Source organism: Lissotriton helveticus, chromosome 4_1 (genome assembly GCF_964261635.1).
Source record: "Lissotriton helveticus chromosome 4_1, aLisHel1.1, whole genome shotgun sequence".
Taxonomy (NCBI): domain Eukaryota; kingdom Metazoa; phylum Chordata; class Amphibia; order Caudata; family Salamandridae; genus Lissotriton; species Lissotriton helveticus.
In genome coordinates, this window is record NC_136063.1 from 1,212,061,420 (window position 1) to 1,212,075,750 (window position 14,331).

At 45.2% G+C, this 14,331-nt stretch overlaps 1 protein-coding gene across 2 annotated transcripts in view; it reads right to left on the reverse strand.

The window, feature by feature from the left end:
* Nucleotides 1-14,331, reverse strand: part of PHLPP1 (PH domain and leucine rich repeat protein phosphatase 1) — a 651,577-nt gene that overhangs the window by 56,734 nt on the left and 580,512 nt on the right. For both annotated transcript variants that reach the window (XM_078687772.1, XM_078687773.1), the window contains exon 14: nucleotides 5,045-5,161. In XM_078687772.1, the coding sequence (XP_078543898.1) occupies nucleotides 5,045-5,161 (117 nt within the window). The remainder of the gene's footprint in view (nucleotides 1-5,044; nucleotides 5,162-14,331) is intronic.

Genomic DNA, 14,331 nt, shown 5'->3' on the forward strand with positions numbered 1-14,331 from the left:
TTTCAAAGACCTTTGTAGAAAGAGGGCCATTATCCAGTTTACAAATTCAGCCACAAATACATTTCTCAATATAATGTATATGTATTTCGGAGTAGCTGTGGTTATTTAGATATTGCACAAGTTAATTTCCTTTGGTAATGTTCTTTCTGGTGGATCCTCAAACTAACCACAGATAATTCACCATTAGAATATTCCCCAGGCGCCATACTGGATCCAAAAACGTTTCATAGCAGTCCTCCTGCAAACCACCAGGTGGCACTGTACGGCTTCACAGACTTTGGACTGTGAGCCAGGGGAGCCACATAAAAGATCCCACTCTGCGCGCTGTCAGTTCCTTTCTTTCTGCGAGTTGAAATGAGGATCCGGATCTTTGCTCGCACTTTCTTTGGTCTTTGGAAGACTCCCACAACAAAATCCAATGTGCAAAGGAAAGATGTACCCTCCTTAAACTACAGAGTTCAAACCATGCAATAACTGCAGGAAACAGATGTTGGTAACTGACTAACACAAGATGTGTCTTTTGGTGTTGGATTTGGGGCATGACTCCAAGTCGTGCCATGAATGCACCCTCAAGCACCTGAAGTGAAGCTGTACACCCCAGAACCATTCTTGGACTTCATGCAAGTCCCGCGATCCAAACTGAAGGGACACTGCACCCCTTACATGATATGGGCCCAGGTGACAAATTTAGACCAACGTCCTGAATAAAGAGACTTGGTAGGGTGGCAGCAAGCGGCCAGTGTAACATCCACTACTTGTGCTGGAAGAGCAAACATCTGCACTGCTGCTTGGACAATAAATCCTCCAAAATAGGTAGCTAAAATGGAATACATTTATGCAGAGTGAAAGGCTCAGAATACCATAAACCAGTCTGGAGCGATTAGTAGGAGCTGTGGTAGGTCCTGCCTAATTTTCTACAGGTTCCCATGGGTGCAGAGGCAAAAAGGCATACAGGAGGGCAAAGAGCCAGAAAAGGCAGAACTTGTCTCCTAGACACCTTTGACAGGGAAGTTCTACAGCAGTCCGTCCAAAATTTTAGAATCACAACCCAATTTTTAGAACAAACTTTGGGGACCCACTTAGTTTAATGGACAGGAGGCAGGACGATTAAAAAAAATAATAATAATGGACATGCTTTCAAAATGCTTTGAAGTACCAAAATAACATACTCTTTGATATGTTTTGCGTTCCTCTCTAAGAGCAATTATTTGTAAATTTCACAACCTTGACTGCGCCCTTCAATCAATCAATCAATCAAGAGTATTTGTAAAGCGCGCCCTTCAATATGTCTTTATGGAACTGTGGCTAAAATGTTGATCTGACCATAAAAGTGCCTGATGGTGAAGCCCACTGGAGCAAGAATACTTTTCAGAGTTGGGTGCTGGCCTGTGGCATCTGTTAACTAAAATGACACGGCTTCTGAAAAATCTTTATATTGATACCAGTTATATTAGCAAATCTTAAAAATCTCTTCTGCAGCAGAGTACAGGATAAGGTCTCATATCTATGTGTGTGCTAAAATGAACTATATGTGAATGTCATACACAAGTGGGATGATTCTGTATGGTCACGTATAGTGAGCACATTCTCTGTTCAAATGGCTTTAAATAGTTAAAAAAAATAAAAATAGCAGCCAAAAATACAGGAAGGTACACCGGGGTCTTCCTCGTGAATACTTGCAATAGGATGGTTTTAAAACTGGATTTAAGGATGTAGTTCAGCAGAGGTGATGGAAAAATGTTCAGAGAGGGGCGCTGACATCATTGAAGTAATAGGAATTGTGAAAAATCCTAGCTTCACTCAAAGTCAAATAAATGTATTCGGCATGAGAGTGGTAAGGGTGTAGTTTGTAGGTGGCGATGCATTTTGGCACACACTGTCTCAAATATATAATATATTGTGCGGTAGCACGGTCATTTGCACATTTTCCAATGAATTGGCTACTAAATATGCAGAGACAATTTTACTGATAAAACTATACAGTACACAAATGTGTGGAAATCGGGTTTCAATAAATATATGTGTCTCTTGATTTGTTTTGATCCTACTAAAATCTAGTCTTCCATCACACTGCAGAATAACAAACAAATGTGATTCCTTTTTGGTTTCCTAACTGCTGATATATTATGAAATGTGTGCAGTTCATTTCGAGGAGTGGGCTGCTGGTTCCTGTCGTAACAGCTGGGACGCTCACACATTGAGTGGGTAGGAACATCGGTTGATGCTCCATATGTTAGGAAACCTACCATACGGAGCATCAACCGATGTCCTATAGGTTCATCCAGAAGTTACACTGTATGTCTATATATATTATATGACACTACATGTCTAATATCTTAGGGTACTGTACTACACAGACACGCACCTACGCCATCCCTACATGAGTAGGTATACCAGGATATCCCGGTCCTGACCAAATGCAAAGATCCCCCGGTCTATAAAAGATATTAAACATGTTGACCCCTCTCACTTCCCATACAATGATTTGAGCTTGAGAGTCCTAGAATGTCCTTCTCCAGCTACGACTCTGTAGTCTTTTGTTTTTACTTTAGCAGAGGAATCCAGCCAATAAAGAACCCTGTGGGATTCCTGTAGCTATTTTTATCTTGCACACACCATTTCTCCATCTCTAGTCATGCCACTTCTAAACATGCGCCCCTCCACCCTTTCAATCTCACTTCGGCAAAAAGAAAAGCCCTCTGGCAAAGAACCCCTCGCGGGGCCTGTTCGGCATTGCAGCGCCAGTGCAACGAGGAGAAGCCCGATGATGAAGCATGACACCAATTGGTGTATGTGAGGGCCCTTTCTCCTAAAGGAGCTACTCCCCATCTGTTCTTTCTTTGACACCTGGAACACAATAAACACCTCCTCCTCCCTTCTTGCTGCTGCCATTAGGGACTGCATATCCTTGTTCTTTCAATTGACGCATTGGGAAGTGTATGCTGGACCTGTGTTAAACACCAGTCTCTCTCTTTGTGGTTTGTTTCACCTACGTGGGTAATACAGAACAGCCATATCTGCACTGATAACAATATGAGCAATAAGCCCCAGAAGTGCCATACAATCTAGAATCTAAATATCAGCTTTAAACATATGTTGCAAATTGAACCATTTTGTCAAACATCAGCACACGAGTTCTGAAAAGAGATACATTTTCGTCTCGTATACAAGTTTTTCAATTTTGGTATAATTATATTTTTTCAAACAAACAGAAGATTCTAAATCAATAGGCTGTACTGCACACAGGAGAGCTACTTGCAGGCAGATAAAGAGCTACTCACTGGAGAGGCCTGGTCTAGACTGATACGGTGTGGCACTGCAAATGTCTGGAATGGGCAAATTCCTCATAAGACCAAATGTAGCTGCTTTTCCTGGCATGACCCTTTGTTTTACCAGGCAGGTCTATTGCCCTTAAGTTACCAAGTTACAATTTAAGATATTTTTCACCTAGCTAATTTTTTTTTTTTTTTAAACACGTGTCAACATCTCAGTTTACAATCCGCAGCTTGTCATTACACGCATATTTGGCTCAGAATTAATAGAGAATCAGTGCACCATTCAGAGTAGTCTGTAAGGAACTTTCTGTTGAAACAGAATTCTTTAAGAATACTAGAAGGTCAGTAGTCTTAAATAACAACCTTACAAAAAGTCTGCAGTGTTCGGGATACTTGATTGTTGAGTGGAAAGAAGCTGTCTCCATCCCTGCTGTGCATGATGGGATGGTGGATTCTAAAATTCTTAAAGTTGTAGTCAGTTTCCACAAACGTATAGCCTGTGAACTTGGAACATCACTTCCAGTTTCTTCAACCAAAAATATTTAGAAGGTTGGTGTTTCTAGTCGAACAAACACCATGACGATTAATTTGGATACGCGATTTAATTCTTTTAAAAGAAAGACAAGGCTGGTACATAGAAACATTCTTTTCCAATTTAAATTATTTTCAAATCTAAACAAATGTATATTTAAAATAGGTTTCGGAATCCCATATAAGTTAGATAGAGAGCCTACTATATAAATAGCATTGGAGATAATCCCATGATAGAGAAACTGTGCTTCTGTTGCATAGGGGACGGACGAAGGATTCAGCTCCACTCTCCATCTACCCTAGGGTTGCAAGGTGGGGTTGGAACACTCCTCAATCATCTGGGTCCCAAGGAAACATTGCATATGGCTTCTAGAAAGCTTTCAAATCGTTTCCTCTATACGTTCTGCCACACTTCATGTCTCTTACACCACTGCTGGATAATTTGGGCAGTTGTTTCAGAAATAGTAAAAAGAAAAGAAAAATGACTGTAAAATGCAGATAAGGACCTTTAAGCTCATCTGGTCTACAGCAGCCTAATCCTGGCACACACCCTATATCATCTCCAGCTGCAAACCTTGATACCTATACTTACCTCTATAATATAAATACACAGCACAGTACAATGAAGGAATCCCAAGAGGTAAGCAAAGAGGACAACAATCTCTAATCACTGGAGAATTAAATCATTAAACATTTCAGGGTTTGGACATCACAGCTCTCCTTAAAGAGCTGTTGAGATACCAAAGGGGCAGCGCTTGCTTTCTCTACCACATCCAAAGATTACAGTTCAAATGTATGAACAGCTAAGTGAAGGACAAAGATCCTATTCTGTTTGAGCATTTAAATGCTTGGCTCCAGCTCATAAAAACTGTGATGAACACTGTATGAGCCGAAATAGGATCCTAGCAACTGCCTTACAAAGAAACAGAGGCAACAAAAGCCCAGGGAACTGTGTGGGTAGGCTTGCTGACAGAAAATCTTGTCACAGAATAAAGTATAAGTATACAAGTGTAATATGTGCACACTTGACAAAAGAGGGGGCAGGATAAACCAAAAATAAGCAGGTTGGGTCACAAGTAACGAAAAACAGGCGCCTACCTGATGCAGTAGTGTTGTGGAAATTTAACACAATTAGTTAGAGAACTAACTCATTTGGAAAATCCTGGCTTTGGATGAAAAAGGGGGCCCACAAAGTAACAGCCTTCATTTGTGAAAATTCATGAAAAATGTGAACTTACTTATTTTTAATTCCTGAGGCTTCCGTGTAACCATGACTCCAAACTGCTGGGGCAACTGAAGAGTCAGTCGCAGAGAAACCTGTAGATGGCTGGTCAATCTTGAAGCAACGGATGTTACTGTGGGCACAAAATAATAGGAAACACTCAAATATAACTTATTTATTAGACTTTATGCCAAGTGTAGCACTGCAAGTTTTAAAAACCTACAAAACGTTCAAAATAAAGAGCTGATTCCCGAGCGTAGAAACACATAGGTTCGCTGGAGGCTATCATACAAGGAAACCTTTGAGTAGATCACTTACAAGGAGAAAGGTTACACAAATGTACTTATTGCATGTACATAGGTTAAAGTGTACATACATGTATGAGAAAGTGTACAAGCATACACCAACAGAGAAGGGAAAAACCAAGAATTTTTTAATTTTTTTATTTTTTAAGAGTTTTATATAGCGCTGGCTAGACCCAGAGGTATCAGAGCGCTTTACATGAGGTTAGCATTGTCAGTATTTGCAACTATACTATACTTTTTGGGACAAACAATTCACCCTCTGAAGTGGTATTTATCCTGTACCATCTTCTGACTAATATTAATGGATTCATGCACTTCAAAGTGTAATTTCCCAAATACTTTTGGGGAACACAAATTTCAATCTTCAATTGAAAAGCAAGTTAAAAAGGCCTAGGTTTTAAATGATTGTTAAGTAATTTAAACTAGCATGATGAATTATAAGATCTAGCATGATGAATTATAAAATTAGGTGTAATACCATCATAATTTGTGATACATTACAAATGTAACAGGTTAAGGCAAGACATGAAAAGCTTTACAAAGAAAAGGCATTCAAACATTTCCTAGAAGCTCTACTTGTATGTCGATCAACGAGGACAAATGAAAAAAACACCTTTTCTAAAGTTTGAAACATTACAGTAATGATGTGTCTGGTGCAAAATGCCGAGCAGGGCATTCTATAGTGAAACAGAAAAAAACTGAACAGGTATTTGAAACTAAAGCCTAAAAGCACCAGGACACCAGAGCCTGAGGGACTACAAGACTTGGCAAAAGGTGACAAGAGAATGTTTTGACAATACAACAGGGTTGTTTTCCAGGAAACTTCAATTCTGAGTTGCAACATTCACACACCCAACATGGGGAACAGTGCTTTCTCTTTCAGGGCTTCCGAAGGTAGATCTGCTGATCGAACTTAGGCCCATCACAGATCACTTAAAAAAACTTCCCATTGTAGTTTTTACGAAATTCTCATTGTAACTCCATTGTGTGCTTGCCCTGTTGTGAAGCATTCTACAAGAATTGGCAGTTTTTTCAGAGATACCGGTAATTTCACTTCACAAATGCACTGCTTTCACAAACCACACTATTTAGTGAAGACGCAGGTTCAGTAATAACTGTGTACATTGTTCTTCCTGTGCAGTTCCCAGGCTGTTTTTATATTTGAGACAGATTTTTTAATACTTGTACAAACAATTGTGGCTACATTTAGATTTGAGAGAAAAATTAGATGATGGCTGAAGTGCATTATTTCGTACACATTTCTGAAAATTTGTCAACTGAACTTAGTTGAACGTACTGCAAAGCAATAAGAGGTCCATGGACAAAATATGTGGATTCTGAAATTTGCAGCCATGACAAATTCATCCTGCCCTGAGGGTGTTTCCCCTCTGTTTGGGTACGGTACTAGATAACAGACCTGGCTGTGGGATATAAGCTTGTATGGTGCTGGAGCATTTGTACACAAATTTGAAAATAAACTCAAATGGGCCATTTTAAAAATATATAATTACTTCTCAGCTCTTCTTTCATATCCTGCTTCACACTCAGGCCACTTGGGGACCATGTGGCAAATACGCAGTGGGTATTCTGAAGCACTATGTCATATAGCCTAGCTACATTTGCTTTCCAATCTTCAAGGCATCAAAGAGGCATCCATACTAAGGAGGAGCCACAGGTTTATAGCCTCGAAGAACACCTTATTTTATATTTTAGAAAAACAAGAGCAACCCATATGTCCATGTGAACTGGGCATTAAGCATTAGCTTATAACAAGTGTTCACATGGAACTCACTTATAAAGACAGTTTTGTATTGTCACAGAAGCAGACTTTGGCGATTCTCCGATTGGGAGTATGCCTTGTAATTACCCGGATGGACGTGCAACTGACAGACGCAACAAGAGGCACCCGCTAATCAATCAGGAATACTCACAGATTGCATCAATTATGACATCCAGGAGGAGGAGCTTGGCGGGCATCCGAGATGGCCGCTTGAGCACAGCGCTCTCCGGACCCTCGCCGCTCCCGACAATTTATCCTGGCTGAATCCTGATTTCTTGCAAGAATTCGTGTAGGGGACGTTTGGCTGATTACCCTGGCACTTTTCAGAAATCGATTTGGATCTCGTGTTCCTGAGTTATGGTGCTCTGAACTTTTGGGCTCCGCCCTTGAGGTGCGCCCGGGACGGGGTGCGGTGCTGTAGCCGTCCTGCAATTGAACAACAACGGCAGGAGATCTGGCCTTGTGGGTCCCCCCTTCCTAAGTTTCGGTTTCGATTCCGTTCAGACTTGGGCCACGGCTGTGGATGTCGTGTTGCGACTGCGATTTGGAGGCAGATCGGCTGTTGGGCTTTCATCTGACCTATTTGCTGGTTTGGCGACCTCTACCCGAGTGGTGCCCCCTTTTTCTGTACTTTTGATTCTGTACTTTGGGTGTCGGGCCCGTCGAACCTGGTGGCTTGTCCTGTGACGCATCTTCAAAATGGCGGGCAGAGGGGACAGGGAGACGCGCAAGACGAAAACACCTCTGCGCGGAGCTCCAGTTCAATCAAATGTCATGGACCGTTATACCCATTCTAAGGGGTCCCCCGGAGCTGCCCTGCCTGGTTCTAGTATTGCGTCCGAGCGACTTTTGGAAGAATCGGCGGAGCCCTCCTTACAGGATATCATGGGCGCCATCTCGGGTGTGAGGGAATCCATCGGCCTACAGTACGAGGCCTTGGCCCACAAGCTTGACACCGTGGCTATTGAGGTGAATCTGATTCGTGCTGATCTCGGCAAGACGAATGAGAGGGTACAATCACTGGATATTAAATCCTCTAGCCTTACGAACGATGTCTCGGAGCTCCAAACAGAGATTGGGAACCTCCGTCGGGGGAACGACTTCATGACCCGTCGCCTGGAGGACTTTGAAAACAGGGCGCGTCGCTGCAATGTTCGCCTGGTTGGTGTACCGGAAAACCCTGAACCCCACTCGGTGGATCTCCTGGTTGAGGATCTGGTCTTGAACCATTTGGCCCCTTCTGGTCTCACGAAATTTTTCACGGTGGAACGTGCACATCGTGTTCCAGGGGGCAAAGTCAAGCCGGGAGCCCCGCCGAGACCCATTGTAGCGAAGCTTTTTCATTATAGGGACCGGGACGCTATCCTGCAGGCCTCGCGGGTGAAGGGCCCGGTGGCCTTTGAGAATGCTACGGTGAACTTTTACCTGGACTTTTCCAAACAGGTTCAGAGACAACGTATGGAGTTTCGTGGTGCTAAGAAACGTCTCCGGGATCGGGGCCTACGCTACGCCATGCTTTTTCCCACTAGACTCCGGGTTGAGTACAATGAACGTACCCTTTTCTTTGATCGGCCAGATGCTGTTAATGACTGGCTGGACTCACTGCCTGAACGTCCTCCTGAGACAGACTCCGCCGCTCACCCTGGCGGTGCCGAAGGTGGTGTGGAGATCTAACTGTTCGGCTCTTTTGTTTTATTTTGAATACATTCTCAGGGGTATTGGCCGGCGTCCCTCTACATTGTGATAATTCTGTCTTTTCGTTGGTTTTTTTGTTCTTGCTGAGGTCGGGGGGTGGATGGAACGGAGACCTTTCCTCCTCCGGGGTCTTTGTGTAGAATAGGGGTTCTTGGGCGACAGGCACACTGCAGGTTGGGGTGGCTCTTTAGCTTTTTGCAGGGGTGCAGGGTGGGGGGTGTTTCTCTTCAGTTGGGGGGAGGGGGGTTGGGAAGTTTTTTCTTTTCTGTGTGTTGTTTTCAAGGCGATTTGCTCCTGTGTTTGCTGCTGTTTCTGATGTCTAGCTCATGGACGGGGGGTTTTGGCTCGGGTGGTTGGGATGGGGGGTAGAGGGTTGAAATTTCTTTCCTGGAACGTTAATGGCCTGGGAGATCGTATTAAGCGCAGTGTGGTCTTAAAATGTATACGACGTTTGTCACCGGACATTGTTTTCATGCAAGAAACCCATTTGATTGGTAATGTTTGTTATGCAATGAATAGATGGGGCTACCGCCTTGTGGCGCACTCAGGGTTTACCTCCGGCTCTAGGGGGGTGGGTATTCTTGTTCGAACCTCCCTCCCCCTGGCTATTGATGAGGTGATTCATGATGACCGTGGGAGATATACTGTCCTGGTGGGTAGGTATGAAGGCCGTACCCTATCTCTCTTCAATGTTTATGTTCCCCCGGGTTTGCAGGCCTCTACTTTTACTGACTTGGGCCGTGTTCTGTTGGATCTCCCTGATGGCACTCTCTTTCTTGCCGGTGATTTTAATTCGGTGCTCTCCGGCCTTCACGATCGCCATCCCCCTAGAGATACCCCGCTAGCTCAGCGGTGGTTGGGTGGGTTTTTAGACACCTTTGGCCTTGTGGACTGCTGGCGACTGTTGCATCCGACTCAACTCCAATACACCTTCCATTCTGGGGCCCATGGCAGTCTGTCCCGGCTGGATTATTTCCTGATGCCCGCAGCCCAATCATCGGCAGTTCGTGAGATTTTACATTTGCCGAGGGGTATTTCTGACCACTCGCCGCTTTGGCTTCGTTTCGAGGTTGGGGTAGAGGCGGCGGGCCGAGTGGCTCCCATTAACCCTTGGTATCTTTCCTCCCCTGAGACTCGTACCCTCTTGCTCAAGTCCATGGATTCATATTTCCTGGAAAATGAGGGGTCGGTCTCTTCGGCTGTGTCCCTGTGGGAGGCTTTTAAAACTGTGATTCGTGGACAGGCCCTTTCCTTGATTGTTGAAGCTAAGAGGGCGGGGAGGAAGGAGGTGGTGGACCTTGAGGGGGAGATCTCTGCTTTGGAGGACGAGTTGGAATCTGGTGTCACGCCTGACAAACTCCATGCCCTGGGTCTAAAACAGTTTGCATATAAATCTTTGGTCACTGACGCTGCAAAGGTGATGTTTCGTGAGCAGCAGGGAAGACTGTACGATGTGGGTGACAAAGCGGGCAAACTCCTAGCGTGGTTGGACAAGAAAGAAAGAGTTAATCGTGTGGTGCCCGTGATTCAGTCTGCGAGTGGTGAGAATGTGATAGATCCGACCGCCATCGTCGATCTTTTTGCGGAATATTTCCGTGTGGTATATGCCCCCGTGTCCGTGAGAGATATTGCCGACTCCCGCCTTCTTCTGCGTGATATCGCCTTGCCCTGTGTCACCGACCTGGACCGTATTGCTTTGGACTCCCCTTTTACGAATGATGAGATAGCCAATGCAGTTCGATCGCTCCGTTCGGGCAAAGCATTGGGCCCGAACGGTTTGCCTATTGAGTTGTATAAGTTATGCCCCGATAAGGTGGCGCCGTATCTCCGCGCCATGTTTCTAGAAGCTCGTGAGCGGACCATGCTTCCCTATGATCAGCGTCTGGCGACAATCGTCGTCATTCCCAAAGAGGGTAAACCGCGTGACCTCTGTTCCTCGTATAGGCCCATATCCCTATTGAATGTTGAACCTAAGGTGTTGGCTAAACTTTTGGCGACCCGTCTCCTTACGGTTCTTGGGGAGTTGGTCCATCCGGATCAGTCTGGCTTTATCCCGCATCGCAACACTGCTCTGAATTTACGTCGGCTCCACGGCGCGCTGGCGAGGGCGGGGCTTTTGACTGAACCGGCCATTTTGGCGTCCCTGGATGCCTCCATGGCCTTTGATACTGTGGAGTGGCCCTATTTATGGGCGACGCTTGAGAAATTTGGATTCGGGTGCGAGTTTATTAGCTGGGTTAGGCTGTTGTACGCGGAACCTCTGGCGCAAGTTGTAGTGAACGGTAGAGTGTCGGCCCCCTTCTCCTTGGGCAGGGGTACCCGTCAGGGTTGCCCCTTGTCCCCTTTGTTGTTCGCGCTCGCTCTTGAACCGTTGGCGGCCTGGCTCCGTTGGGAACCGTCCCTTAAAGGTATTCGTTGGGCCCCGGATTTCGAAGACCGCGTCTCGCTTTATGCGGACGACATCCTTTTGTATCTTACTTCTCCTCGCAAGTCTTTATCTGTTCTATTTGACGTTCTTGCGTCCTTTGGCGCTAACTCAGGCCTTGTCATCAACTGGTCTAAATCCTGTGTATATGTTTTGTCTGGTATTTTGCCTCCGTTGCCGAGTAGACTTCCTCTTCAGGTGGTCCGGGATGGTTTCAAATACTTGGGGGTTTTTGTTACCTTGGATCCTTCCCTTCGTTTTGATCGTAATCTCCTTCCCCCGTTGCTTAGGCTCCGTTTGGACGTTGCCCGCTGGCGCAAACTTCCCCTGTCTCCGCTGGGTCGGGCGGCCCTGTTTAAGATGATGTCACTACCGCGGTTTCTCTACGCTCTCCAGAATTATTATGATCCTATCCCCAAGACCTATTTTCGGGAGATTGAGAGTCTTCAGAGACAACTTATTTGGGATGGGCGACCGCGCATTGCTCTCGCGAAACTTTCTATCCCATGGTACGATGGGGGCATGGCGCTCCCCGACATTAAGAGATACTACTGGGCTTCCCATCTGTCCGCTATTAATCACGCTATGTTCTCTCCGGGTCGTAATCCGGCGTTTGAGATGGATAAATTTCAGCTTCCGGGAGGTGACTTTAATAGAGTACTTTATTCTCGCTCCGCTGGGCGCCATCTTGTGGGGCCTACTTTGACTGCTTTGACTGTGTGGCGTGCTGTGAATGTGAGCCTGGGCTGGGAGGATCGCTTGACGTTGGCAACGCCGCTTTATGCTTCGGAACGTCTGGGCGGTCTTTGGTCTTCCAAGGGTTTTGACCGTTGGGACTTGATTGGGATTTCCAAAGTGGGGGATGTATATTCTAAGGGTTCTGTGCGGCCGTTTCAGGCCCTCCAGGCTGACTACGGCCTGAGTAGTCGGGAATTCTTTCGTTATTTACAGATCAGGCACGCTTTGGTTTCGGTGTTTGCCCCTGGTGAGATTCCGCCTGACTCTTCCCCACTTGAAGACCGTATCCTTGACGGACATCTTCCTGATAGCACTATCTCCCTGATTTATAAAAAGTTGATCAACAATCGGACTGACTTATTGGCCCGACTTCGGGAACAGTGGATGGGGGATGGGTTGGAACTTGATGATGAGGATTGGCAATCGGCCCTCTCCTCTCCGAAGGAGGTGGCTATACCGGCTCGACTCCGTCTGGTCCAATTGAAGATCCTTCATCGGGTGTATGTTACGGGACCGCGACTCATGGTGATGGGCTTTTCCTCCGATGGCCTGTGTAAGCGTGGATGTGGTTTGCGTGCTACTTTCCTGCATATTCTTTGGGAGTGCCCGATGGTGGCTGCTTATTGGGTGGCCGTGCTTGATCTGATGACTGTGGTGACGGGGGTGTCCTTGCGACCGGAACCTCGTCGCTGTCTTTTGAATGTTTGGGAGCCCACGGACTATTCGGTGGCGCAGACTAGATGGGCCACCCTGGGCTATATGATCGCGAAGCGAGATATTGCCCAACTCTGGGGGGCCTCCAGGCCCCCCGCCCTCTCGCAATGGGAGGATAATATGGACTGGTCCATGTTCCGTGAGAAAACTGTTTATGTGGCCAGGGGTAGACCCAGGGCATGGGTGAAGGTGTGGGGTCAATGGAACGAATACCGTGGCGACATTTGTACTCCTCCCCTTGTGGACACTATCGAGATTGCCCTATCTCCCTAGGCTGGCGTTCCCGGAATCTTCATATAGGGACTGAGCCGGTGTCCCCGGCTCTTCCCCCCTTCTTCGTCCTGATCTCTGCCCCCCTCCCCCCCCCCCCCCGCTCCATGCTCCTTAGTGCTTAGGATATTATTACTGTACCTCCGCAGCTGTCCCCCCCCTTGCGTCCCTTGGGCTGACCTTCAGTGATACACTCTCGCCTTTTTGTGTGTTTGTTCTTTTATATATATAAAACCTGTTTTGGTCCTGTATATAATGTGGAGTATTGCATTGTTGATTGACGGTTACCTTTGCGGGCTTATGTGATATGTCTCTTCTCCTTTTTAGCGGCTGGCCCGTGTGGTTGTAGGCCCATCCTTGTACATTTCTGCTTGCTCAAATAAAGGTTTTTAAAAAAAAAAAAAAAAAAAAAAAAAAAAATTATGACATCCAGGCCTACCAGAGGGAAGACCGCTATCCACGGATCATCCAGGAGCCCGGGATTTGATTGGGAGTATACCTAGATCTCATCAATTACAACATACAGGACTAGCAGAAGGAAGGCCGCTATCCATGAATCTTCCAGAATAAGAGGGAGTTCCATCCAACACTGTTTCCCATGGAGAAACAATTGTTCTCCAGGATACATAAAGAAATACAGGATTGCCCTCTAACCTTGGTCCCCAGGTCATTACAGCCCTGATGAGACCGTCATATTACAAGTAGGGTTGAAACGTCATCAACACCAAAGAAAGGACAGTCTGTAGACAGAAATATCAGAAAACAATTTGGGTGCTGCTTTTCTATTGTTAAATGATCATATAGACGTCCTTGTATATACCAATACCCTCTGTTAATTTTTTTTATAAGTCACTTTATTGTCACTTTTCCCTACATGTTTGGTTATGGTTACTTTACTTGGGGCTCTTTATTGCCTATTTCTTAAACACCAATCACTGAAACAATACGTGTTGATATATATATGGATATACTTTTATGTATTTTTGTTCGATAACAAAAAATAAACTCCGTTCGGCTGAATTGAGTAATGACAGCTATGATTAGGCCATAGAAGCTGTTCTTCAATTTGATTACGAAAGATGTGGTCTGTTTTATAATTATAAAGCTTCTTGTTTTGAATAAATTCCACACTGAAATTTTCTGGGACAATAAAGAACTTTCTTTATAAATCAGTTCCATGTGAACACTTGTTATAAATGAATGCTCTAAGAATACTTGGCAGTAGGAAATTGGCAACAATAGATGAAAAAATCTGTAAGGGAACATTTTTGTAATAAAAGTATTAGCGTTTCAATTTAACACTTAGTTGGCAGTAGCTAGACTGTCTACAATGACTGGCGTCAGAGGAAAGCTGAAAGTGTAACAGAGACTTCCCA